We start from the raw sequence: 26,763 nt of genomic DNA on the forward strand, positions 1-26,763 counted from the left end.
TTGGTTTGTTTTTTTCTGGTAGACACTGACTCACTGAAACACATACCTTGTTATTCTCCTTTTACTAACATTTTTACCAGATACTTCATGAAGAAATAAAATCAGTGACAATTGCACTGTGACTTAACCACTCAGATGACATATCATTTCCAGAAAGCCAGTTTCCTGGAGGATTTAAAAAAAAAAAAAAAAAGGAAAAAAGAAAGAGAAGAAGAAAGAGGCTCCTGTGGTCTGTGTAGAGCCAGAAATCCTGAGTTCAGCTTTGGCAGCAACTCCCATCAGGGCTTTCCAGAGGGCTGCGTGGAATTACATTTTCAAAAGGACTTAAAAGGTTTAGGAGCGTGCTCATTGTTAAAAGTGATTTAGACTAATGAGCTTAAGCATTGCTAAATGTACTGCTTCATGTCCAGTCCAGTGACGGGCAGGGCTCTCCCACAGCTGCTGGCAGATTTAGATGCAAGGGTTTCAAATACTGGAACTCCGTTTCTACAGCTTTCTGATGGAGGTGACTGGCCCCGACCAGGAAAAGCAGCCGGGGACACGCACCTCACCCAGCAAGTCAGCATAAAGCATTGATGATACGAGACTGTACTAAGAGGCTGGGCTGTGAGCTTGAGCAGCTCCTCTTCTGCTGCTTGTGGCACAATCATGAAGCAGAGATTAAAGGAAATGGTACCTTCTGTGGCTGCGCTCAGGTTCACCAGAGGCCCATCCACCAAAGGTCACAAGCTCCTGAGACACTTGTACAAGCAGACATGGGTGCCCCTGACAGTGGCATCCAGCTTCCCTGTGCCACATTCCCTTCTCTTGCTCTTATCTGTGGTTTCTTTCTTGTTTTACTGTGGAGGTTTTTTGGTATTTTTGGGTTTGTTTTCTTTTTTTTTTGGCGGGGGGGAAGAGGCAGGTAAGGCACACGGGATACTTATCAAAGGAATTAAAGCTTTCTATTATTTTAAAATTATTTTCATTATTTTAAAAAATTCAGATGTACCATGGTATACTTGACCTAAATTCTTCAGTGCTTTTCCTGCATTTTGCCAGAGACTGGAAATAACTCCTAAATGCGTAAAATTTTGAACATGAAACATGAAAATTGATAAGCCTATTCACGAGCTGCAGTGTTTACTTTCTGAAAAGCAAGTTGACAGATTTTCTGATGCTTTGTTTTCTATTGACAATAAGTCACCACACCACAGAAATAAGGGCTTGAAAGGGGAAGAGATATTTCATGTCACTTAAGAGTCTGTGGACTTTTACGTGGAAGGGTGGGGTAAGTAGGAGTGCAATTGTGGCCTAATAGCTGTATTAGGTAGGCGTTTCTGCTAAAATGCTTAGAATTAAAGGAGTTTTTGAATTAAGATTTCTAATAAAACATACAAATCGGTGTTTTGATGCCCTCTAGCTTTGCAGGTTTTTCTCAGTACCTAGATAAAACCAATAAACTGTGTTTAAACAAACCCTAAACTCCTAAAAAATGCCCTGTATTCAATCACAAATCGAGTATCAAACTGTGATGAATATGCTGCACTAAGCTGGTTGCTTTTTCAGGATAGCCGAAAAAGGTATATAAAACCTAAGCCAAGCCATTCAGCTCACATGTGGCCCACAAACAGATCTTAGCACCAAGTTCTACCTGCTCAAGCTTCTTGTTGGATGAAGACTTCACTTTTTACCCATTCAAAGCTCCATTTAAGTCAAGAGAAATCTTGTATGAATTAAGGGCTCAGTAAGAAATGAATATGGACCCTTACTTCTGGCCAGACATTAGTACCATATAATTCCTTTGCCATTGCAATTCTAAACCACTATGCTGTCATTTGTAGCTCATCTCAATACAAGTTTCCTAGGAAACAAATTTAGGAGCACACATACATTAATAAGAATGCAGCCTCAGGTAAGTTTGGTTTTGGATAATGGAATAGCACTTCCCCTCAATTCGCTTATGTTCACAAAACCTGTTACTGAAACAGATCCAGAGCTCAGGGGAAAGGATGAGAGGTCTGTGTTGCGTGGTCTTTGTTCACTGCACGCCTTTGCCTTTGTTCAGAAAGCCAGGGAACCTTATTACTTCTGCAAGTATGTTTTCTTTTTTCTGAGCTTTAAGTGGATGGCAGTTATGACAAAGCCCGTCAGGGTTGCTGCTGCACCGGTAACCACGTAGGCAATTCCTAGGAATGGGTTACTTCCTCCGCTCCATACCATGGTTGAAAGAATCACATGCTTCCTTCCCTTGAATTTGGTAACAGGGAAATCTGATAGAAGGATGTTAAGGTTTCACTGACAAAGTTAATGTTATTCCCAGGGGGAGAAAAAGTAGTGGTAAATGCTCAAAAACCTTTCCAAGGCATAAAGAGTCTAAAGATCTGCATTTGATGCAAAAATTTCTTTAACTGATCTGTGATGTCTCTGTTACTCTGGGTCCAAAAGCTCAGCAGCAGCTGATTGTAAGAAATCCAATTATTTTAGATGCAGTCTCTGTGTAAATACGGGAATATTTTTTTTAACACAATTTTCAGATCCATAGTTTATGTAACAGCTACTGCGTTAATTTGCTATGAAAACTCAGTTGAAAATGAGCCTCTTGGGCAGCTTATCATGATGATACTCCACATATTCTCACTGAGGGGAAGTGCTCATCTCTACCTAATACATCGTCTACCCAGGTTAATATATGATTTTACCTTTTATCTCTCCACGCTGAAACTTTCAGAATAGAACTACGCTGCAACATTTAAAATCATAGCTCTGTCAGCTGAGAAATTTATAGTCATCTTGCCGTAACTCCTGCTGACAAAACAAGAGCTTTAGTCGGCAAAGTTCACGCTGTTCAGCATGAGAGTGCATTTTCACCAGCACAAAAGCTCCTGTCAGCACGTGGCCCAAATCTGCCAGAGGGCTCTGCTGGCACAGGCATCCTGCACAGCTCACAACAGCAGGGATACCTCTGGCACTTCTTGCACCCCAGTAAGGGTGTCAACACATCTCATTAGGCCACTATTAAATATTTCGGCTAAAACAGCGTCTTCAACCATCTCTTCAGGTTCCCAGTCTTCAGTTTTACCCTTTGTGTAAAGCTCCCATGTGCTGTCTCCAGCTAAAACCAGCCCCCTCGGAAGTCAAATCCAAAGTCACATGCTGCCATTTCAGTTTAACTCCATCTGCACGGGCTAAAGAAAACTCATTCGTAGTGTCCCATCAGCCTCAAAACTAGGTCTTTTCCCAGTGACTTAGTCTGGAGTGTTTTGCTCAGTTTCGCTGTCATTTTACTACACAAATCCCATCCACTTCCATCTCATTATAACTATCTAATAGTTCTGGATAATCAGAAAGGATACTATAGGAAATCTGAAAAGTGTAATTCCCTGCTGGGAGGCCATCCACAAACTGCCTTACCCGTTCGACACGACGGTAAAGATTTCTGAATGTAGCAAAGGCTGACACTCGCATCCAGATTATGAAGTCATCATTTACATAACCATTGTTCCTTTCATCTTCCTCGTCTAACAAATATACTGGTTTCTGCCAGTAAGGAGGTCTTGCTGTCCCTGATGAAAAAGGAAGAAACCAAGAAAGACATACTGTCAGTAAAAACAGTGGCTGGTGACTAACTTCTGGGCCTAGTCACAATGAACACAGCGTATGAAATATGAGAGACACAAGACTCTGCCCAGTATTGAAAAATTATATATGGTAGATAACACTTTTCAGCCAAGCATCTGCACTCACCTTAAACATGAATGAACAGAGTTTAACGGTACCCAGCGGTTGCTACACATTGGAAACTTCAAGCACAGGAAAACCAAAGTGACTCGCACAAGTGAAAATACCGTTTATTCTGGATTCTTGTCTCTTCAGCAAACAACACGCTCTCTATAATGTGGAACTTGCCTTCATTTTTGTACATTCATTTATTCCTGTACAACCAGAAAGGCACCTTTTTGCAGTTTAAGGCACAGCTTATGATATTTAGAATCTGTCATATGAAAACCACTTAGATAATTAACTCTTGCATATTGCATCCAGCACAGCACTGACCTGATCCAGAATAGGGAGCTTTTAGTCCCCCTTCAATACAGATCAACCATAACAAGGAAATAGCCCCAGGAAACAGCTGTTTGAAAGACCTAGTGATGATGGTGGCCTCGCTTATCTGACAACTGCTTAAGAATCTGCAAAGGCGTGAAGAAGGAAAGATGTGACATGCAATTCTCCTTCACAGATGTTTTCAATAGGAAAAAATAAAGTTACTATATCTTTGCTTTCTCTGGACAGATCAAGCGTTACAAGAAACTCTACAGAAGGGTGTTGACATGGGCTAACTTCAGTCTTCCAAAACTACTTTCTATGGTCAGTGATAAAAAAAAAAAGATACTTAGGCTAAATCTGTGTTCTGTTCTGTCACCCTCTAGAGCTGCTTTTCCAACCTGCTTTTGGAGGTATTTCTCCCAAAGGCAATTCATCTCAGAATGGGAGACCCTCACACATGTGGGAGGCAAGGTAGGTAAGCCATTGAAAAATAAGCAATACCAGTGGAACCGTTCTTACCTGCAAATGCAGAAGAGAGATTGTATGATTCTGGATTGCGAAATTTCACATTTTTATCTGTCCACCAACTGTTTCCAGTCTTCAGCAGTGGTACTCGAACAACAGATGAGTTAACATTGTAAAAAAGATCAATAGTATCTGTAGGGAATACAAGAAGCAATACTTAAAAGACAGTCATTCTAATTCCCCGGCATTTAAAAATCTTGCTGTCCCTAGTTCTCTGCAGGAGCATTCTGTCCCACAGTCAGGGCTCCAGAGCAGTGTGGGCTGCTGGTCTAGGTCCGAGCCCAGCCCAGTAAATCAGACTTCCAAGGGAGCAGAGAGGTGCACAGGCAGATGAATATCAAATGGATCTAGAAGTTACTGAATGCAGCTGCCCCTTCCCAAGTCCTCTGGGGTATGAGTGGCTCAGCTGCTTGAAAACAGATGCTGCATTGCCAAAATCTGCTGCGTGGAACAGGTGAAAGAATGGGTGAGGATGGGGCAGACAAATGGATGGGGTAGAAGAGAAAAGCCTGTAGAAGCTTTTTGTCTTCTTTCCTCCCAAAGAAATGCATTCTGAAATCCGCCAGTGCTCATCGCTAGGTGCCTTCTAGGTTTCAGCTCAAATGTACTCACAGGCAGATTATGCCCACTAGGTTACTATAAACAAGATCAAACCTGGGATCAAATTGTGTAAGACTATGTATGCTTCCAGCATTCAAAGAACAAAATGCAACCACACGGATGCAAAGGTCCAAAACAATGCGAAGAACATGTCACCTCCTTCTAAGCACACAACTGTTGGAAAGCAGAATCTAGGCTCTCCCAACACCATACAACAATGTACTTTTTAGCAAGGAAGAACACTAAATCTGTTGTATCATTGTTCCTATTTTCACCAGGGACTCAATTCCTAAGTTCTGTTGTATATTCACATTGAAGAGGGTCCTAGGAAATGAAAAATCTTCCTCAGTTTCAAAATGAGGGGCAAGTTACTAAACAGCAGGAAGTAGGGCCCCATTTTCACCACAGTAGCACTGCCAAAGAAAACCTTTTGTGGGAGGAAGACAGAGATCTTGCAACATCAGGATTCAGCTGGATTGGGGTAACGGAATAGTTTCAAGTGGAAATTAGTACGGCAGATGCGGAAGGTACCTACTTACCATTGAACATGCTGTTGGCAATAGCACCACACGGAGCCATGGGTGTCCCATTTTGGTAGGTGGTGAAGGGTGCGCAGTAGCTGTTCTCAATCTGCATTCAAGGTCATAGAACAATCAGGCACAGAACCTGGGGTTTTGTTTTGGTTTGATGGTGTTAATGTTCTCCTCCCATTCCTCCTTCTGTAAAGCCACTGAATAATTAAGTCTCCAGTACCTTTTGGTCACATTAGAGATACATCCAAATGAATGAGTTTGTAGTTGAGGAATACCTTCTATATCATAGTAAGTAAACTTACGGTCTTCACCAAATTCTGCTGCGGACTTGTGAACTCCAGACTACAAAAACTCATCTGGTAATCTGCTATTGTAACACAGCTACAATTTAAAACGTTCCAGTGTAGCCTTGGCTTACCCTAGAACATCTTATTTTTCCTTCTTTATAATTTTGACCCGGACTGCTTCAGTGGTGGAGAACAGCAGATACCGTTAGCCACATTACTGCAGTTCTGTGTGAAGAAATCCTGATGGTTGATGACACAGCATGAAAAACAAAAGCCCATCTCAAATTTATCGCATCTCTCCTAGCCCAGTTTGTAAGAAACTATAAATCTTGAGGTTTAAAACCAGAAACATTTTCAAGTAACTAATAAATTGTGTAACTGATTGGCACAATAAGCCAAAAGTGGTTCCACTTGGATGCAAACAAACAAGCTGACTGGACCCTTGGAGAAGGATGTGGAACATGTCTTGAGAGTTACAAGAAACATTTTATAAAAAGAACAGGTCATTATGGCACAATCATCATATGTACTCAGAAGACAGTGTGTGGACTCTGTATATTAAGAAATGCTACTTCTAAGCCAAAGAAAACATGTTTTAGATTCGTAAGTAAAAAAATGGAATGCAATGGTTGCATTCTCCAGTTTCCTTATGCAGACTTGCTGCAGGTGATGCTGTCTAGGCTCCTCTTTAGACCTCTAAGTTGCATACTTCAGAATGCTACATGATCACCTATTTCACCATAAACTTCCTCCTGCTTCTTGTCCACTTCCAAAGCCAGATGGCAAAATGAAAGACTTAGAATAACTTAATTCCCTAAACCTATAATAAAAGCACAGGTTAAAATATTTCTGGCTAAGACTGAAAACATTAGAAGGAAAAGCATTCCGTAAATTTATTTGAAAAAGGCAATGTATTTTTAATCAGCTTCCCTATTAGGTGCAGGTTTGAGAACTGCAACGTTGAACTGACATTTTTTATTTGTCCCCTCAACCTTCCTCTCTTATTAACTTATTAGACATAATGGCCCTAACAATCATAAAAGCAGAGACCAAACACTGAAAATCTGTACCTTCTGTTTATTCCTCCCTAGAGCCATCTTAACACGCTTACAGTTACGCCTAGTTAGCTCTCCATATGGTCAAAGATGTACCTGATGGAAATACTGACAATCTCATAATATAAAGAAGAAAACTTACATCTGCATTTCGACCCAACAACTGTGCATCACTTCTTGATATCACATATCGACGGTGGTTTTGGTAGAAGTTTTGAAGGCCATAGTACATAAAAACATCACCCTAGAATTCAAGGATAAATCCTTTCAGTAAACTGAACTCATGTAGACAAAGAGAAATCCTATTACTTGCTAAAAAAGAAAGTGGAAGAGAGTGCTCAATTCATATTTAAGTGTTGGTAACTACACTCTAAGCAATTACTTCAGCAAACACTGCTAGAATCTAGTCTTTACCCCAATTGAGAGTTTTAGTATTTTGGCACAAAACTGAACATACTTTAAATCACCAAATGAAATCTAAAATAAAAACGCCTTATTGCTATTTTATTCAAGATGGCACAGCTGGCCGTGAACCTGCACTGACTATCAATATTTGGTGGAGAGACACTCAGCTTCCATAAAAGAAGGTGCACAAAATACTTTAAAAAGTACCTATGAGCTCTTAATTTCTTCAGTTTTTTTGAAAAATAAGGCTGCCTCTCATCAATTATTTGAACTCTTTGGAAAGTTTAGTCCTGTTATTAAAAGTAGAATGCTAGGCAGGCAAATACAAGCAAGACAAATGATTATTAAACTACAATCCCCTGTTATTCAGTTAAATAAACTTCTCATCTCAAACATCACTGTAATCTGAAGAATTAGAGAGTACTTTAACAGCCTTTTCAACACTGAATAACTCTGAAGTGACTTCGTAATTTAAATTGCACTGTAATTTTAAGGGATCATTTATGCAGTATTAAGCAGAAGGTCTCTCTGGTGGAACATGAGGCATTTTAACAGCCTCAGCAACAAGACCTGGAAGTTTAGGACAGCAAATGAAGGATACTTTTCCCAAATGAAACTGCAGAATGACATTGCTAGACTTGAATTATTTCAAGGACCTTGGGGATTAACAGCATAACTCTTGTAAAAAAGACAAAAGAAGTTTACTTATGGCAGGTGGTCAGAGCTTCAGATTTCCTTCTCATGTGAGAGCTTAGCAGTGCAGTAACAACTAACCCCAGGCCATGGGCAAGGGTTTGCTGCTACCTCAGAGAGAAGTCACCTCTGCAATCAAACACCATTTCCTTCATCCCCATCTTCTCCTTGGACATCTTCCAACTAGCGAAAGAGGTAGCCTGATCTTTATTAACATACCAAAATGAAGAGCAAAGGCAAAAGTTGAAAATTTTGAGTATTTTATGTTTTTAAAAAGTACAAAGAAAATTTAGTCAGGAGCTCTACAGAGCAGAATTACTGTATTTTATCACATAGGGATATAAGTAACAGGAGGTACTAAACGACTTGAGTTGGTTTCTCACATCCACTTACCAACATATCTTCCTTTAGCGTGAAATTAACAGAACAGTGGCATTCCTTATTCCAATTAGAGGTATTTTCACGGAGTTCTGAACACTCTGAGCATTTATCTGAATAATTAATCTGTCAGAGAAGTGAACAAGCAGAGATATTGTAGTAAAGGACATGCACACAGGAAAAAGTGAGTGTTTTAGCTGCAAGACTTCTCAGAGCAGTTGTCTTCTAAGTGACTCTGGGCTGCCAAAAACATTGTTAAAATTTGACAGAGACAGAGAATCAGGACTTGGCCTGAATGAACATTCACAAATTTTATCCCTGGTTTAAAGCTGTTTCAGAGCCTTTTGATGACTGTTGCAGAACCTCCACATCTGCTCCTTGGCAAAGGAGTGCTGAGTGAAGAACACTTCTGCAGCTTGGTCTGGCTGACCAAGTAATGTCTGACCAGTCCCCACATACATCATGGCCCACGCATCCCTCTTGAACAGCCTGGATGTGGTGCTGAGCGTTGCCTCCAACCAGGAGTCTATTAACACCACCACAGGTCCAACCAAACCGTACCTCCAGGAGATATTAAAACACCAGGGCTCCCTGCATTTTAAGATTTTGCCCCAGCAAACATGTATGTTCTTCTAGTACCAAACACTATCAAAGGAGTTAGTTTATTTCCCTACAAAAACCCAGGAAATAACGACAACATTTCAGGTATTACCAGTCAGTGGCAGTAACTACCATCCATATTTCAGATATTACCATCCAGTTAACCACCCAGTGCTTGCCTTTTTTTGGTGACTAGCTATCTCTGAGGATTTTCACGGAAACACTGTCTGCTGGACCTGAGGCATGAAGCCATTGCTACCATCTTTATCTGGAAGCAAAAATTCAAAGCCTTTTCCCTCCAAAAATAGCCCAGTTTCTTCTTCATAGAATACCTAAGAACACCACCCCCAAAACAAACCTGGAATTCTCTGACGCTGTTTGCGGACAGGATGAGGCAGATTCCCACAGAAAGGCAGAAGGTGCCTGTGAGAAAGAAGCTGGAGAGCACAGTCGCAATGGTGAGCTGGGGCTTCCAAGCTGGGAGCCTCTGTTGTTTGAATGCGCTGTTATCTGGACATTTGGAAGGACGCGCCCCTGCTTCTTGTGGAAGACAGCTTGTCTTGTTTTTCATTTTCTTCTTGGTGAGAGGAATGAATAATACACTTGTGCAGGAAAGTCTTTAAGCTGAGATACTGTCCTTACTGTTGGGAGACTGCATTGTTTGTTCAAACCTGCATTATGGCCAGGAATTACTCATTAACTAGACGTCTGTCTTCCTCATTTTCTACATTTGTGTTTGGATCCCCATGATCAGCTTGTACTAATCTAACGATTGTGTACTTTGGTCAGGGTGTCCAGCTCATGCCTCCTGGAAAAGCAACTGTGCCGCAACTCAGTAGGATTTGTTATGTCTTATTCATTTCCAGTGATACTGCCAGAGATACTGGAATTTCTGCGTAATTTCAGATGTATTATTTCTTCTCCTTTCACTTCAATAGCTGCCTAGCTAAGGGGCATGGCATATGATGAAAGGAGCTCTACTCCAATTGCACTGGATGCCACTGGGGACGACTTCAGGTGCTGAGACAGCACCAGACAGAAAACATTGCTTTGGAAGACCAAATCAATTTTCTTAATCTGCTACACTCACTGCTATTGATTCAGATGCAATTTAAAGTTGTAGAAAAGTTATGGTTTTTTAATCCCAAAATGGAAACTCATTCTCCAAATATCTGATTTGGATCAATGGCTTTCCAAGATGCTGATGTTTTGCTCACCTTTATTCATCTTGTCCTCTGAAAAAAATCCATCCATTACCTACTATCCGCAATGACAAAAGAATCATCCAGAGATCACCTTCTTTTAATTTAAATGGACAAACAGAAGAATATTTTTGGCACACTTCAAAAGTTTAACCAAAATAAAGTCTCAATACAACAGATAGCTAATTTATTACGCAATAGCAAAAAATAACATTTGGCCAGTTCTAGAACAGATAGGTGAAAAATACCTTTTTAACAAATTACTGAAATTCATACAATATTTTCAATGACCCTCAAGGGCAAGAACTAGATTACCACTCTCATGAGAGAAGTGAATGTCTCCTTTGGGACAGCAGAGGAGGATAACAGAGAACTGAGTTGTATAAAGACTTTCACACCCAAGTTTTCTCATCTTCAGAGTCTTAAAAGTGACATACGGTAAATCGAGCAGGTGAATGCAATGTAACTCTAGTTTCAGTATCACACTGTTCCTGCAATAAAAATAATGATAAGACTAAAACCAAAACTTTTATTTTATTATTAAAAGGAAACTAAGAAAAAGTCGCAATGTGCATTCTTTTTGTACTGATAGAGCTCTGAAAAGCCAGAATTCTTGATTCCATCATCTGTTAATCACTTCCATTGCAGACAAAGTAACAGTAAAATGCAGCTGCAAATGACTTCCTTGTTGGTAAATTCATTAAAAGAGTCCCAGCTTCACAGATCCCTCCCTGCACAGCTTTATAATACTCGTCTCCAGTAGGTCAATTGTTTCTTTCTTTATCTGAAGAAAATAAAAATCAAAGCAAACATCAAAAGTTACTCATAATGCCTTGGCTAAATACCATTATTTATTTACTCAGGCACCTTACTATAGGACTAGAAATTAAAGAAGTAGTTCTCATACATGGTCATGAGCTCCAGAACGTTTCAATTTTGTAAAATATCTAGCATTTGCTCTGCAGTCCTGAAGTACAACTGCGGCTCGTAAAGTCCCATCTAACATGACCCCAGAAAAGCTGTCATCGGCAGGGAGCTGATGAAGCCTGCCACAGCAAGAGATCCATCCTGGGCTGCAAAATCCCTATGGGACTTTCCAGAGGATCAACCAGTATGAAGCAGTCCACGGGAAGTGCTGCACAGCAACAGCCACAACGTTATTTGTGTCTGAGATGCCTGAATGAAAACCAGCATGAAGGTCAGGTCTACATGTGCTGTATGCAGAGTACTTTGGTTTATAACACGGATATGCCTGTAGTTTATTACTTAGCAAAAGATAAAAGACAAATGTATTCAAGAGTAACTAATTGACTACGTATTTCAGCAGGAACAAAAGATTCTCTATCATCATGGTTAGTCCAGAGTCTCCTTATAGCTCTCTCTTCTCACTTACATAAAACTTATTTGCAAGTTTTCCCTCAGGATTATATCCTTCTGTGCCTCCCTTTTGCACAGGAATAAATTATGTGAGAGACTGGCCAGTCTCTATTCCCCACTGTGCTACATGAGGGTGAAAACAGTTGTTTTTCTATCACAAGTCCGTTTCTTATAAACCTTTTTACTTTCATGATGCCTGAAACTTAAACTTCCCATATTTTCAAACTTACTCAAGGCTCAGTGTTTGTATTATTTGCAGACAATACAATATTGGTTTTTGTTGAAAAAACTCCACTTGAATCTTACAAACAAGTAATCTGAGCAGTTGAGACAGTTCTGTATTGTCATCAATCTCCATACACAAAGCTTTCAAACAGGAAGCTTGTCCTTTGGTCAGATCATAAAGTACACAATCAATTTTTATTTTAACCTTTATGCTTTAGTATAACTCCAGAATCTGATAAACTCATTTACCCCTCCTCTGGCTTCTTTGTGAGCTTTCTTTTTATTTCCTTGTCTCCATTGTTTGGGATGAATGAAGTGGGAGACACAAAAACAGAGAAAAAAAAAATCTAACAGCATTAACTAATGAGATGTTGAGGCAACTGAGAGAGCAGTGAATCAGGGCACCACTCATTATGTGGATATGATGGGATACAGGGCTACCATGTACAAAGATTCATGTGTTTCTAAATTCATATATTTATGAGAATATATCACTGTGTACATAATTCTTCACTGAACATCAGGTGAGTACAAAAAAAGTAAGTAGAATGGACACGTGTTTCCAGCTGTTCTTGCTTTCTGGTGTAATTGCAATGAAACTTAGCAATGCAGCACCTTAAATATGCAAAGAAATTATTGATAATTGAGATTTACATTGAAAATAGGTCAGTATGCATAATTTCTAATTTTAAGGGTACAATTTTGCCTCCACAATTAGTAAGGGATGAAAGAAATTAGTACATCAAACTGCCAACTCTCTAAATTACACTTTTGGTATGATAATTCCTCTCTTCATTGAGAAAACTTGTGACTATTCATAGCAAGTATTTGACCATTTTTATACAACAGTAAGATCCTCTGCTCACTGAGACTGTATTCCATATTTCAAGCCTGAAAGTTGCCAAAACATTCCACTGGTTTCTACTGTGTTAAGATGCCTTATCTCCAAAACATTATTTGGATATCTTTTATTTCTGACTTTTCTTATAAATAACTTTCATGAGTCTGTGTGATGTCTGCAGCAGGACAAATGGCTGCAAGATGTTCCACTTACATAGCTCAAGATGTCAAAAACCGTTCTGTATGTTGTGATACTTAAGTCAAATGCAGGTTAGAAGACTTTACTGTAATCACATGTTCACTATTCTGTAATCACATGTGAATATCTATTCGTTATTCTAATACTATATGTGAAGGTGGAACATTCTTTCTTACTTGGTTTTAACTTGAACTAAGCCTTAACATTTTGATGTTAAGATAGCCTTAAGATTTTACCTTAATAAAATACATCTGGAGTCTCAATTTTTGGCCTGTATTCCTAGAGAAATACCGTGATGCTACCTACAGTGAGCTGAAAGGGATAGTTCAGGTTTACAATAGCCCCAAAATAAATAATAGCAACACAATCTTCAGGTTTTTTGAGGTGGATCACCCGTAGTCTACTGTATGTATATTTACTTCAGTTGACTTAAAAAAAAACCAAAACAAAACTATCTCACTGCAACCAGCAGCTTTTGTACTGCTATGTCTGTGAATTAGTGTTCTCTGTTTTTTAAAAACTTACAGGTAAGTACAAGCACCATACAAAAAAGCCTTATGGATTTACCACAAGAGGGAGCCTCCTTGCCTCAAAAAGCAAAGCGGGCTTTTTTGCTACTTCATTTCTGCAATGTATTTTTTTTGCAAAGCGCTTTATCTGAGATTATTAGGAACACGTACCTTTGTGTATGTGGGACTGTAAAATAGAGCACATACAAATATATAGACAAGTGCAGAGAAGGATTTATGACTGATAATTTGTTTCACTTGTGAAACAACTTAACATGCAAAAAATGTCCTTCTTCCCTGGAGATTCTGCATATCGGCCTGCTCTAAATGTGCAAAAAAACAGAAATACTGCAGGAAATTTGAAACTTCATAACAACAATTAATATAGGAATCTGCCTTTTTCACTCTCTGCTGGTTAGATACCAGCTGATGCCCTACAGCATATGGTAAACGTGGCTTGTCACAGCAATAAATGTGAAAGCTGGATTATCGAATTGAAAAGAATAGTGAATTATCTTAGAAGGAGTCAAATAGTCTACAAATGATGGATGGCTCTACAGAGTTTGTACCCTACCTCTTGCCAAATTAAAAAAAAAAGCGTCTGTAAAGTTTTAGTTAGTTTTTGAGTAAACTTTTACACAAGGTCTTCTTACTGAGAGAACTTCCTGGGAACAGGTAAAACAACCATCTAGCATAAACAGGAGAAGAAAAATCCATACCATAACCATGGAAGTCACAGCTGTGACTTGCAACAAAAAAGGAAAAAAAACTTCCTCAGAAGGTAATTTTGAGATCTGAGAGTACAGACTTAAAGTCAAATGTTGACTTCTTTGTGTTTCTAGACCACTGAAGTCCACTTTACAGAAAGAAAACCTTACTGACCAAGATCTGAGCGCTAGAATCAAAAGTAATGAATATACAGAATATATACAGGTGCTTATACAATACCTCAGGGATATCCATCATTCTCCTTAGTTTCTGATCTCTCCAATTCCAATCCAGAATCATATATTTTGTGGAGTTCAAGCATAGGCCATCTAAAAATGCAACATAAAAAAGATGATTTGACATGTGCTTATCAAAATGATTATTGGCTTTTACGTCTTCTGCTGTCTGTTTCCAAGGAAAACTAATCTTTGAACACTTAAGTACTGTATTTTCTGCTTGGAAAACTAATGCACTGACACTGCAAACTCCCTTAACCACATAATCCCATGCCTTTTTGGAAGATAAACACAAAAGCAGAACAACTACTGTTGCCAGGCTTGTCAAGAGCTAACATCCTGCCAGAAAATAATTCCTCAAGCTTCCTCTTGATGAAACCGCAGGAGTTGAATTTCCACAGCTGATGAGGAGCTGGTAAGTCACAAGGACCCCAGTCTGAAAACTCTTGTTAATGGAAACTGACAGTGTTTAGCAATTTACAGGACCGGGTGCTATGTGAATGTGAGTCGGGTCAGTGGTGCCGCTGAAGAATTCCTTTATCCTCCAAATAAATGGTGGTGAAAGAAGTAAAAGGTCCTTTCTGAACCGGCCCTCCAGCTGTTCTCCTATTTTTCTCTGGTCTTCTACATGACACCTACAATTTTTTATATCAGTTCGTCTCCTCTCCTTTCTCTAGTGAGCTGCCACTGCAACACCAAGGTGTCAAAAAAGGACTAGACCTTAGGAGAAAATGATACATCTTGTGTCCCTGCCATAAGCTGCCTCCACCTAACATACTAATGTGCTGATGTGCTGAGCATTAATGATTTAATGTTGGTGGAGGGCAGAGGAAGCAACAAAATTATGCTACACTTGTACCCTTTTGGAAGTCATGGTAGAGTTCCAACCCCCGGCCAGTCTCTGACCAAGAAACTATGGTCAGAGCAAGGCAGTTTTTAGAAAGAGGAATAGAAAGGATCATCTTGTCATTTTGTTGTTTGCTTTTCTTTGTGTACATAATATCTACTGAGTAACTAAAAGTACTCAAAATTTGGGAAGAGAAAAGGAGATTTATACAGAATAATTAATTTTGTTACAGGCAAATCAGAAATAAAATCAAATCAGCAAGCAGATCTTTCACCCACCTTCACTAAAGTTTACAACGAACTCAGAGTGACATATGATACAATGACTTCTGCCATTATTTTCTTTAGATTTACTTGCAGTGTTTGGTTTCCTAAATCTTACATCATGGGTTTGCAATCACTTTCAAGTCACCATAAATCAGTATTCCTGCCAAAAGAGGAAGTCCCCCGCCTCTGCCTGCTCATTACCTGATTCTGCGTGCACACCGGTTTTGTTTTAATTGGGATCACTTCTAATTGGGATCAGTTCACCGAGCTGCCAAACAGACTCAGGCTAGCACAAGAAGCAGGAAGGGGGAATAAGCAGGCACTGACTGGGCGGGTGGGTGGGGATGTATTACTCTGCCTTGCTCTGGTAATACTGATTTATGCCAGCCTGAAGTGATCATAAAATCAACTACTAGAACCCTGACCTGATTTCACTGACACAGTAGAAGCAGAGAAACAGAGCTGTACAGTATAGTACCAAAATCCACAGATTCATGTCAACCTAAGCACTTCAAAACCAACTGAAGTCTCGCTTCTCATGAGACCAAGTACAAGATACTTATGGAGAAAACACTTCCTTTATTCCTACCTTGTTCCACTAGTGCTTTTACTCTCCCAGGAGTTCCAACCCCAATGTGGAACACGCCTTTCTCCAACATATTGATCTGTTCTTTTATCTAATTTGAAGAAAGACAAAACACTGTAAACCCATGATTGTTTAAAAGTTTATTCTCAAAAGCTGGAAATAAATTCAAAATCTCATAGTATCTCTTGCTAGAATACCATCAAGTAACAAACACTGTTCATCTTTCAAACTGTCGAACTGATGTATCTGGGAGAAAGTTTAAAAAATGTAACAGCCAGCTGGGCATCACACTTCTCTAGAAGTTGAGTCATTTTCAACTTTGAAAATCTGCTACCGCACCAACTATTTTTGGAGGTGAGAACAGTATGCTTCCTTCAGCATTTAAACAAATTCTCTGGAAATGTCTGGAAAACTGACAAAGTTGAACTAGCTCTAAAGTCCTTCAAGATGAAGACCGTGGAAAAGGGTGAAATAAAGCAAGTGACATTTGTGTGTTTGACAGCATTTGTATCAAAGGCCAAATGTCCATTCATTACCCAACATCCTGATATTTTGTGCTCTCCAACAGGTATGGATATTGGGTATCCAGGTGTCCCATTGGCAGAATGCAAATATAGGTGCTGCTACAGTTTGCTTTTACAAACCTCTGTGTGTGAGCCTTCTATTTAGACAGACAAAAGCCATTTGATTGAGCACCTCACAGGAATGTGGAACATGTTTAAAACAGAGCACATGCAGCATTTACATTCTGCATAGGATTGCACCAGAGTTATTGGAGACGGTGTTTGGCTAGATTCTTCAAACTGCAACAATGGGTTTCCAAAGGAAGCCTTAACTAAAGAAAGGAACATTATACGAACACTATATGAAAGGCACTACTGCTAAATGCTTTAAAAAGAAAATGGTACAGCACTAGTTAGTTGTTCAATTGTTCTATCAAAATTCCCTTGCAGCTCTCTTACCTTTATGTGCTTTGCAAACAACTTGAGAACTCTGCAGTCTCCTTTAAATGCTGTCATTGACCTAGCAACAAAAAAATTGAAAAAGGAATTGCAAGCATCGGGGCTGAGATTAAGACCACACAGGAGGAAAGCAAAACTAACCAGCATTTCTCAATGTGCTTGAGGCACACAGTCCTCCAGTGACCCTTGCTTGTCTTTGAACACTATGTACATTCTTGTTCGCTACTTGATCAACAGTGATCAACAACTGGACAAACACAATAGAAGATGTCAGTAGGGGGCAATATTGTTTAGACAGCTTTTCAGATAATGTTTAATAATTATGGCCTGTGCTTTCACAGCTAACTTAATTCAAAACTGACTAATCACCAAATTCTCACTCAAAAATATCTCAGTTACTGAGATACAGGCATGAATGAACATGTGTGTGCATGCACAAAAGGAAAGATCTGTGTATGGACCTACATTTTACAGAGTCTTCCTGCAGCGTTGCTGCTGGGAAAACCTCGGCTGCCACAGTCTTTACTGCTGAGATTGCCCAAATTCCAGCTAACCAAAACTAATTTGTCGGAAAAACCTGACTTGTTTTTCTGACACGCCATTTTGGCACAGAGTTGACAACTGTATGTTCTGTATTAATCAAGCAGGAGACAACATATTCAGTATTTACCCAATGCCATTTAAGACAGCTTTCTCTGCATGTTTTTGCAGTGCACCAAATTTTCGATTGTCTCTTGGGCAATGCTAAAGGTTTATATACAAGTATACATATAAACCACCTAAGCCTTAGATGGTAGCATTGGCATGCAGGAGCTAAGCACGACTGGCACATCTGCCGTATCTATGCGTCTGTCTGTGGCATGGAGTCAAACTTCCCAGCTGTCCATCCCATGTTGTACTGACAGATAATCAGAGGAAGTGGGGTCAACATGCAAAAGACGACCATGACATTTGTGAGGCAAACCTTAGTTCAAAGTCATCAAGCCTTCTGGAATGAGAAAGGGGGAGGACAGAGAAGGGAAAAAAAGAGGGCAGGGAACACTGAAAATCGTCATCTCTGCACAGCAGTTCTGCCAGCCTGAGCCAGCTGAGAACAAGGACACAGACCTGGGGGCACTCAGGCCAGATACATGCGTTGGCACTTGTGGCCCTGAAAGCCACGTCCTCATTGCCTTTGGTGCAAAGTCACGACTTCTAGCTGTGGATTATGATGCTTTATGGGTTTACTCTATTCCCAAGTATAATGTGTTGTGTGTTTCCCCCAAATTGATTACACTTTATTTTTGGTTTTTAACATAAAAGCACTTCCATGCAACTGAAGTACTAAGCGTTACTTCAGTCTAAAACCAAACACCACACTCCCACGGTTTAAAGAAGCAAGGGATATTGCATCAGTTTGAGTCAGTGAATTTGTTGGCTAGCAGAGGACAGTGTCCCAGTTTTGCCTTTATGTCTGTGGTTCCAAGACAAAACCTCTGACTGACTGCCAACCTCAACATAATATTTGCTATCGACATACTTGATGAGTTCCAAGGAACGAAGGGCAGAACTGCAGATAACCAGCATCACCACCGACTTCTTCTCCGTGTGGTTTTTACGGAGTTTTGCCCACTTAGGACAGACTGCAATGAAAAAGCCCATATACACACACAGAGAAAGTACTACATGCCACAATTTTAAATTACAAGTAGAGTACATGATGAGTGGTAGCCAGCAGCAAGAACACACATGCTGACTCCTATGAGGTCTGGATCTCTGGCAAGGCTTTTACATTTAGTCATGGCTGAGAAACTGGAAAGAAAATGCCCAAAATAAATAAAATATAGAAATACCACATAACTGAACAAATTAGATAAGCATTAAAAAATCAAGAATTTGTAAGATGACAAGCCTGTTGTCTTCATTTGCCACACAGAGCAACTTGTATCAGAGAAGACCAATCGAAAAGAAACATTTACCAGACCAGAAGTTCTATAAAAATATAAAAGAGAATAAAAATTCTCTTAGTTCATGTCAGCAGACAGCTGCCGGATTTTTACTGTAAGATAATACATACACCTACTGATGAAGCCACACTAAATTACTGACATACAATCCCTAGCAATTAAAAGAAACCCTAAAACATTTTGACACCAAAAAAGTGATAGGGTAAAAAAGAGCCAGAAAAGCAAGACCCGTCATGATAAAAAAAAAAAAAATCTTTAGAGTTATTAGTACTTCATAATTAAAAATATTTGGAGGTACAGATAAAAACTGCAATAGTATTGCATTAACAATGTTTTTCATACAACTTTCATCTCATCCAGACCAACATTTTAACTTACTTTCCTTCAGGTATGAAGAAAAACTGTGGGTGAGATCATTGGCTGGCAAAAAACAGGAATCTGAAAAAAATAAAGGAAAAAATAATTTTGTTGATGCATTTTTAACAGCAAAAGGAGACCATAAATTTGCAGCATAACCACTAGTTACATTGATGAAATTGTAACTGTGTTAAAATCCATCATCATAAATTACCATTTGTGAAACAAAGATTAATGTACGCCTCATGTTCACGAAGCTTTACATTGGATAAATCAATGAAGGTAACATCTCTCAACTCTATTGCAATTTCTCTCTTTTCTCCAACCATGAAACCCTGAATACAGGGCTGCACAGGTGTGATTGCATACTTTCAAGAAAGTTTTCATATGTCTTTGCCACAATCAAACAAAGGTCTTAGACAAAAGCCTTACAGTCAACCTGCTGGACTGTTCCTCCAATCTACCTATGACAGACAAATTTGCAGATCACCCAAACAATTCATCTGGTGTAGATGCAAGAACATACCAATAATCTACCTGTCAATAAGCCTGTTCCTCTTTCTGGCCTTTCATATTGTGGTAATCTACCTAACTATATCGAACCTAACAGTAACACACTGCATTTTAATGCCTTCCTCTTCCTTAATTTCCCACTGACTCGCTGTCTTTCACCTGCTCCCTATTTTAATCAAGAAGTCTTAAAAGCAGTCTGTGGCAGACATGCCACTTAACTTTAAGCTTCATATAGAGGCAATGGAGAAAGACAAGGTCCTAAGGGGTTCTTTAGAAGGCCTTTCCTTTCTCCGGTGTTTGTATAAAAAGCTTAAGTTCTTGAGATGGTGATTCAAATTAGATGGTCTGAAAATTTGCCACCGTTAAGGGTCCTTTGCCTGATGGAACAATATGCTCCTGCAGAGCATTAACAACTCTGCCTTCAGGGACCCACATATTTGTCATCATTCTGCATGAAGCACAGCACCTCAGGGTGCCTTGTCTATGGGATGAGATTATTGCTGACATATTTTAATTAAATTAAGGAGGTTTCCTTACAGATGTTATTCATGTTCACAAGGATGGTGCATTGTGCTAATGCTGGCAGCGTCAATCCACGATTTCCACCGGAACAAAGTGTGACAAACTTGTTTTGTAGCTGATACCTGGCTGAAGTCCTGCCTGTGTAGTTTCTCAAGCACAGGCACTCTCCATCACTATATCTTGTATTTAATGGGTGCCATCTTGCTAAAAACTTTTACTGTTCACTGATCTCTTTTATTAAATCCAGAGACTGACATTTACTGGGACTTGAGCTCCAAAGGGAATGACTGTGTACGACCGAAGGATCAGTAGCTGATGTACTCTTAAAATCATGTTTAAAAGATGCTTGACCCCAGTGGGGAAGAGCAGAGGCTGCCCTTTCATAAGCATTTGTTGGTAACAGGAGAGCTCTGTACACCCACCACAGTCCTTTCCTCCCAGTGGCAAAATATCTTTGCTGTTGTTTTGGTCTTCTGAATATATTAAGTATCATTAATGACTGAATGATTCAAAATATGGTTTCTAAAGGACACAAGCTTCAGCCACTGACTTTTCACCAACACTCCAGGAACACTGGAGTATTAACAACAATTTTAAATGAAAGTTTCAGAAAGTGGGGGGGAAAAAACACATAGCTGCAGACTGCAGCAAGAGACCATGCTGACTGCGAACCCGACCTTCTGCACCAAGCCAGTTCACAAGAACACACAACTCCAAGCAGTTGCTGGTTATTTGCTCAGTGCTTTGACGTGAACGACTTGACAGCCGTAGAAGTTTGTGCACTCCTTGGCACTCTAAGCCTCCAAATCCCAGCATAAAAAGAAAGGAATAATATCTCCATCCAAGCCAAGAGCCAATATAGAAATGGGTCACTTCACTAGTCCAAAAAGCTCTTTTAATAAGAAAGAAGCCAAAGCAATTTATTATTTGCTAAAAACCCTAAAGGTCTAAAAATATTTAACACAAGCTTTTCCAAGCAATCTATATGGGACTTCTCCAGGTTTTCTTGATTCAAAGAAAGCAAGCTGAACCTGCCCCATAGAAATAAAGAAGGGTCAATCCAGAATCATGGATGTTAAGGAGGAACGTATTTATCTAGAAAGACAGGCTTAAACTTTAAAAGAGAAAAAACACTGCTGGGCTAGAAGGCTCCTGTATTGGGCACAGGTCACTAAGAGTTCAAGAAATATCACGGGTGTATACAGGTGAATTACCAGACCCTTTGTAGAGTACTACCAACAAATAATAGAAAGTGCCTATAAAATGACAGTCCCTCTTCATTTGCAGAGTAAGAGGTGGAGAAGTTCAACATTGCCTTCATCTCTAATGCAACCTCAAGCTGACAGAAGCTAACCCTGCTCTGCCTTGTTCATCACTGGCTTTTAACCGGGGACAGAATATGGGAAACCAAGAGGGTCCTCATCATGGTTAAAACTTGGTCACTTTAAACTTGGACCAAAACTACCATCTTTCCTCATGTCACTCCCTGAAAAATCTTTGTATTTGACATCTCATAACCACATCAGAATGATGTCTCATTATTTCTTTGTCTACTCCTGTCATCCCTCCTATCATGCATCTGGATCAACTCAGATAATCCCAGAAACAAAACACATTTTCACTTTCAGCATCTTGGAAGCTATTATTAGGAATCATATGATTTGTACAAGAAAAGTGAGCTCCTGAAATTAATACTTTACAATAAAAAGACACATTTAAACAATGTGTTTTTCTCATTCCTGTAATTCTAAGAAAACTCACATTTATTCCAAAGAAACTAACATATCTACTTAAACAGCAAATTAATATACAGTATAAGAAAATATTTCCATAAAAATGTATAACACAAGACCTCTCCCCAAAATCCTCTTTCTTTTGCAGAAAAAGAACTCTTCAGTATCGTGAAGAAAACATTATTTATCTAGTAAATATAGAATAAGTTACCTGACAGCTTTAATTCCTCTATTTCAATCACTGAACGGTTTTCACCAAAATGTTGACTAAGCAGATTTTGCAGATCTGCAGGGACACCAGGTTTTGGAGCACATTTTTCCAGAATATCAGAAATTTTCTTCTAAAAAGACAAGTAAAATAGGTAAGTGTGGAATTTATAATTTCTGCTCTTTGGCTAGTGAACAACACTATAAACAAATGTTCCTCCATAACTTTATACCATTATTGGCTTAATTACAGCTTAATTAGAAAAACACCTTACAAATTGACAAGATTCCCATCATCTTTAGCAGGAATGCAGACTTCAGATACTTTGATGAGATGGTCTGTGAGACCGAAGACAAGAAAATCTTGTGCACTCACCTGAAATGCTGCTGTAACAAAACCAAACCTGGTTCTGTGAGTTTTGCTGTTGTTACACTTGAGTATCTGTTTGAAAATTCAGGGTTTTCTCATAATTTGTTTTAATTTATTATTCTTAAATCATAAGGAGAGCAATCAGGTGGTTATTTAATTCCTGGTTATATTTTGATTAAAAATGGGTAACTATCTATCTATTTTGGAAGGAAAGATGGTTAGCTATATTCACAGAATACCATGCAAGTGTGATGAAAATGAGTTAAAAGCTCACAAAAAAAAAGCACTCACAAACCTACAAGTCAAGCAGAAAGAGTTAAGCAGCTGCTTTGTTCTTCCAAAATATATACTTTTTTAAACCAAACTAATAATTTTTAGAGCCTGGACATGAGTTCATAACGATTGCATTTTACACCTTAGGAATGTTAGCAAATTAGAGGTCTGAATCTTCACTGAATTGAAGATGTTGCTGTATTTTTCCCCGTATCTGATGACAGGGAAGCCCAGGGTTCCCATTACCTGAACGATCTGCCAGCCTTTAAGAAAACAGCAGATTTTCAAGGATAGAGGCAGCCTGGAGAGAGCAGTAAGAATGTGAAGCCTCTCTTGTTCTCACTGAAAAGTGATTAATTTGTGAAAGGCCAGTTTACGGTTTCTTAGCCGTGTAAGCTAAACTGAACTTGCCGTCAGGAGGACGCACGGCAGCATAAGCACCGAAGTGAAAAGGAGCAGGAGAACACGGTTAGGACGGAGCAATGGGGTATGTATCTGTGAGGCAAAGTGAGATTTCACAGAGAGATGAGGTGGGTCTGGAAGCATTTTTGGCTGCTTTGAGGGATGGTGGGTACCTTCAGTGCGAGTTCGGCAGGCTAAGATCTGGGTCAGCAAAGATCAATGGAAATTTTGGAGAGCTATAGCAGGAATCTTAACATAGGGGACAGATCTTTTTCCATCGCTTTCTCTCACTCCATCTCAGCACCTGCTCCCTCCTTCTCTTTCATTCCCCACCACTCCATCTCTCTCTTGCCAATACACGCCAGACACTTCCAGAATGGCAGTATAAGGGGCAGAAGGCTGAACAGGGAAGAGCCCACCCTGACCTGCTGAAGCCACTGTGCCCCACAGCAAAGGCAAAGCAGGCAGCTGCCTCTCCCAGCCACCTGCCACTTTGGCCACTGCTTGTTAAACACCAGCTGTGTGTTTGCAAGACCCCAGCTGAATCTTTGACAGTGCGATATGCAGAGATGAACTGCTTACACCTTCCTCCTGGTCTACCTTGGGCCTGGCGCAAAGTCCTCTGCAGTCCCCAGAAAACCTTCCAGTGGATGCCTAGCAGGTTTTTGCAGTGCCTGAACTTGCAGCACTCCTTCCCAAGTTGCACCCTCATTTGGCACCGCTATATTTTTCCACCATACGACTGTCTTCCCACAGAACGACCAGAGGCCATCTGCAGGTCCCACAGCCTCCGCTTGAGGCCCACAGCCAAAACTCTTTGTTGTTGCTCCTATCAACTACAAACGCTCTTCTCCAGCCCCAGCCCCACAGCCCACCTCTGAAGTGACCCATGTTTGGGAACCCCTGTTCTGGCACTCAGCAAGATAGAACTATCAGGCTCATTTTACTTGGTAACTCAGCGTAAGGTAACTCAGTCATTCCACAGGACCATTACGTCATTCGTTGGGCCACTTGGGTTCCTCCAGGAAAATTATGGCACTCTGGAGGGGAGAAGCCTGATACTAATGAGAAATTCCGTGAGAGCAAGAGCAAGGACACCTGAGCAAACTCTCTTCCTTCAAGGAGGGCTGTGGGGAAACGTTCCTCATGCAGGAAGTTTTATTATTTTTCTTCCAATTCATTCCAGATGCTTCAAAGCAAAGGGTTTTTACCTCCCCTTCCTTGTTTTTGGAGAGAGCACTTTGTTTTGAACCCATAGATCAACCTGATAAATATTTCCTGATGGACTTCTTGACAGGCTGTGTATGTCAACTTAGTGGCCTAGCCCCACTGAAACCAAAGGTGTAACTAAGCACCTATTGTTTCCCTGAGAACCGGTGTCTTTTTGTTAGCTCTGATTCACCAATCTCTGTCGTGGGATGCTTTCATCCTGGCAGCAGTGGAACAAGTACCACGGTCACTACTGCCAGAGCTGCATTTAAAGCTAAATCCCACTCTTCCTTCTTCCCATTCCCTGGATGATTAAGAGGCCTGACATAATATAAAAAGGCCACCTTGCAGCCTTGCGAGGGAGCCAACTATTTACAGTCTGTCCTGAAAGACAATTAACTTGCCTGGTGCCATATAATTTCCATCTAGACTGCAAGGTGTGTTTTTTGTTGAGGGTGAAGATGGAGCACGGCCAGAGGGACAATACAGAGTATTTATTTATATACTTATGTTCTGCAGAGAAGAGTGAACAGGATCATTCTTGGCTCAGAAGATGTAACAGCAGCTGGAGCCTGACCACACTGCTGAAATGGGGCAGATTCTGCAGCAACTGAAATTCCACCTTTCTTTGATGCAGTTAAATTTTCCCTTGCAAGTGAGTATAGACATATACAACCACTGGGCAGAATATAGACACAATACTACAGTTCAGGCTGGGAATGGGTATTTTGAGGGAAGTCACAAAAGGAGGAATTTCTATTCTTGTCTAAAAGAGTCTGCAACATTACGACCACATTACTTCTCTTTGTCACAGGGTTGTCCCAATTCTGAATCTTGCAATAACACATACACACACTGCCCAGTCCCCAAACTCACTCTGGGAAATTCATACCTTCTTTCTCCTCTTCGTCTTTACAGTAGTCTCTTGTTTTTCTTCAGGCTGACTTAGAAAACACTCTGTGGGCTGCAAAGCACAGAGAAAAATTAAAAAAAAAAAGAAAAAAGATTCAGCATCAGATATCTGATCACCAGGGGTGGGGTAGAAGTCAATAGGAAGCAAGAAGGGATACAGAAATTGTAATGCTGGGTTAGGGAAAACAAACAAAGCCCAGCTTCCTCAGGTGTAGATGGGATAAAATTCTTACAGTTACATATATCCAGAGTACTTTTGGAATTGAGATCTATGTTGTTGTAACCAAGAGAGGAAAAAACCATAACAGGAAGTTGAAACATAGAGGTTGTAGTCACAATTCCATGAAATAGTGAAAAAGAGGTTTTAATTAATTAAAAATACCAAGAGGAAAATATGAACAAAACGTTGCAAAAACTTTGTATTTTTCATCTCTATTATTGTGCGTGGTTGTTTTACTAAACTTTGCCAACGGTGCTCTAAAATAACTGGGTCTAAGGTGAGCATCCATGCGGTGAAAGATACCATGGAACTGGGTGAGAACAATTGAAAACAATCATGCTCTGGATTTCCTTTGACATTTGCGATGCAAAAATTCAGGAAAATATGTTTTGAATTTCTTCTGCCCCATTCTTGCTTTGTCTCCTCATAGCAGGCAGGGTCAAATACACACAAGAAAAATACATGGTGCATTTCAGAATAATCTTCAGCCAACATGTGCTGCTATTAATAACCCTTTTTTGTGCCTGAGAGAGCAGGCTGAATTTGTCCATTTGTAACAGAGTCCCTGTTCGCATAAGTCAGAGTTAGGATTTATCCTTAGCCACTTAAAATTACCCCAAATAGAGGAAGCAGGGCACAAGTTTTCCTTCTTTTGAATATAGCAAATCTCTTTTCTTTCGTCTTCTTAGGGACTTCCGCTTCATGGAAATACAAACTAATCTACATGGATGGGCTGTAGAGCTTAATAAGTGACTTGATGAAGAGCAATGGGAAAATAGGCTGAGCTGCAGGAGAAAGCTCCTTGATAGCAGGATGCATTTGGCTGGAAAAATCTGGTCCTGTGAGAAACCACAGAGAAGTCTCATCACATGGAGCATTAAAAGCTCAGGAGCAGCAAATCCAGTGCTGGTCCCTGGGGAAGCCTGGGAGAAAACTGTCAGCAAGAAAGGGAGCCCAGCCAAAAGCCAGAGAAGCTGCTCCTTCGTGCCCTTGCGAGGGTAGCTTCAACAGGGCAAAGAAGGCCAAAGGAAAGCTAACAG

General features: G+C 40.0%; 2 protein-coding genes across 3 annotated transcripts in view; both read right to left on the reverse strand.

The window, feature by feature from the left end:
- Positions 1-1,930: 1,930 nt before the first annotated feature.
- On the reverse strand, positions 1,931-9,722 carry LOC136001785 (cell cycle control protein 50C-like). The gene is made up of 7 exons (XM_065656435.1): positions 9,461-9,722; positions 8,518-8,628; positions 7,169-7,270; positions 5,691-5,781; positions 4,546-4,683; positions 3,336-3,545; positions 1,931-2,252 (listed from the first exon to the last, which is right to left on the reverse strand). Exons 1-7 carry the CDS (start codon positions 9,671-9,673, stop codon positions 2,065-2,067), a joined length of 1,053 nt encoding a protein of 350 aa, XP_065512507.1. The 5' UTR covers positions 9,674-9,722; the 3' UTR covers positions 1,931-2,064.
- Positions 9,723-10,445: 723 nt separating this feature from the next.
- CMSS1 (cms1 ribosomal small subunit homolog) overlaps positions 10,446-26,763 on the reverse strand; it is a 250,557-nt gene continuing 234,239 nt past the window's right edge. For both annotated transcript variants that reach the window (XM_065657343.1, XM_065657333.1), the window contains exons 3-10: positions 25,484-25,555; positions 22,342-22,471; positions 19,384-19,443; positions 18,579-18,681; positions 17,060-17,120; positions 16,101-16,188; positions 14,403-14,491; positions 10,446-11,088 (exon numbers count right to left, since the gene is read on the reverse strand). In XM_065657343.1, coding sequence (XP_065513415.1) covers positions 11,005-11,088; positions 14,403-14,491; positions 16,101-16,188; positions 17,060-17,120; positions 18,579-18,681; positions 19,384-19,443; positions 22,342-22,471; positions 25,484-25,555 — 687 coding nt within the window. In that variant the 3' untranslated portion in view covers positions 10,446-11,004. The remainder of the gene's footprint in view (positions 11,089-14,402; positions 14,492-16,100; positions 16,189-17,059; positions 17,121-18,578; positions 18,682-19,383; positions 19,444-22,341; positions 22,472-25,483; positions 25,556-26,763) is intronic.

The sequence above is a fragment of the Caloenas nicobarica genome, chromosome 1, assembly GCF_036013445.1.
Source record: "Caloenas nicobarica isolate bCalNic1 chromosome 1, bCalNic1.hap1, whole genome shotgun sequence".
NCBI lineage: Eukaryota > Metazoa > Chordata > Aves > Columbiformes > Columbidae > Caloenas > Caloenas nicobarica.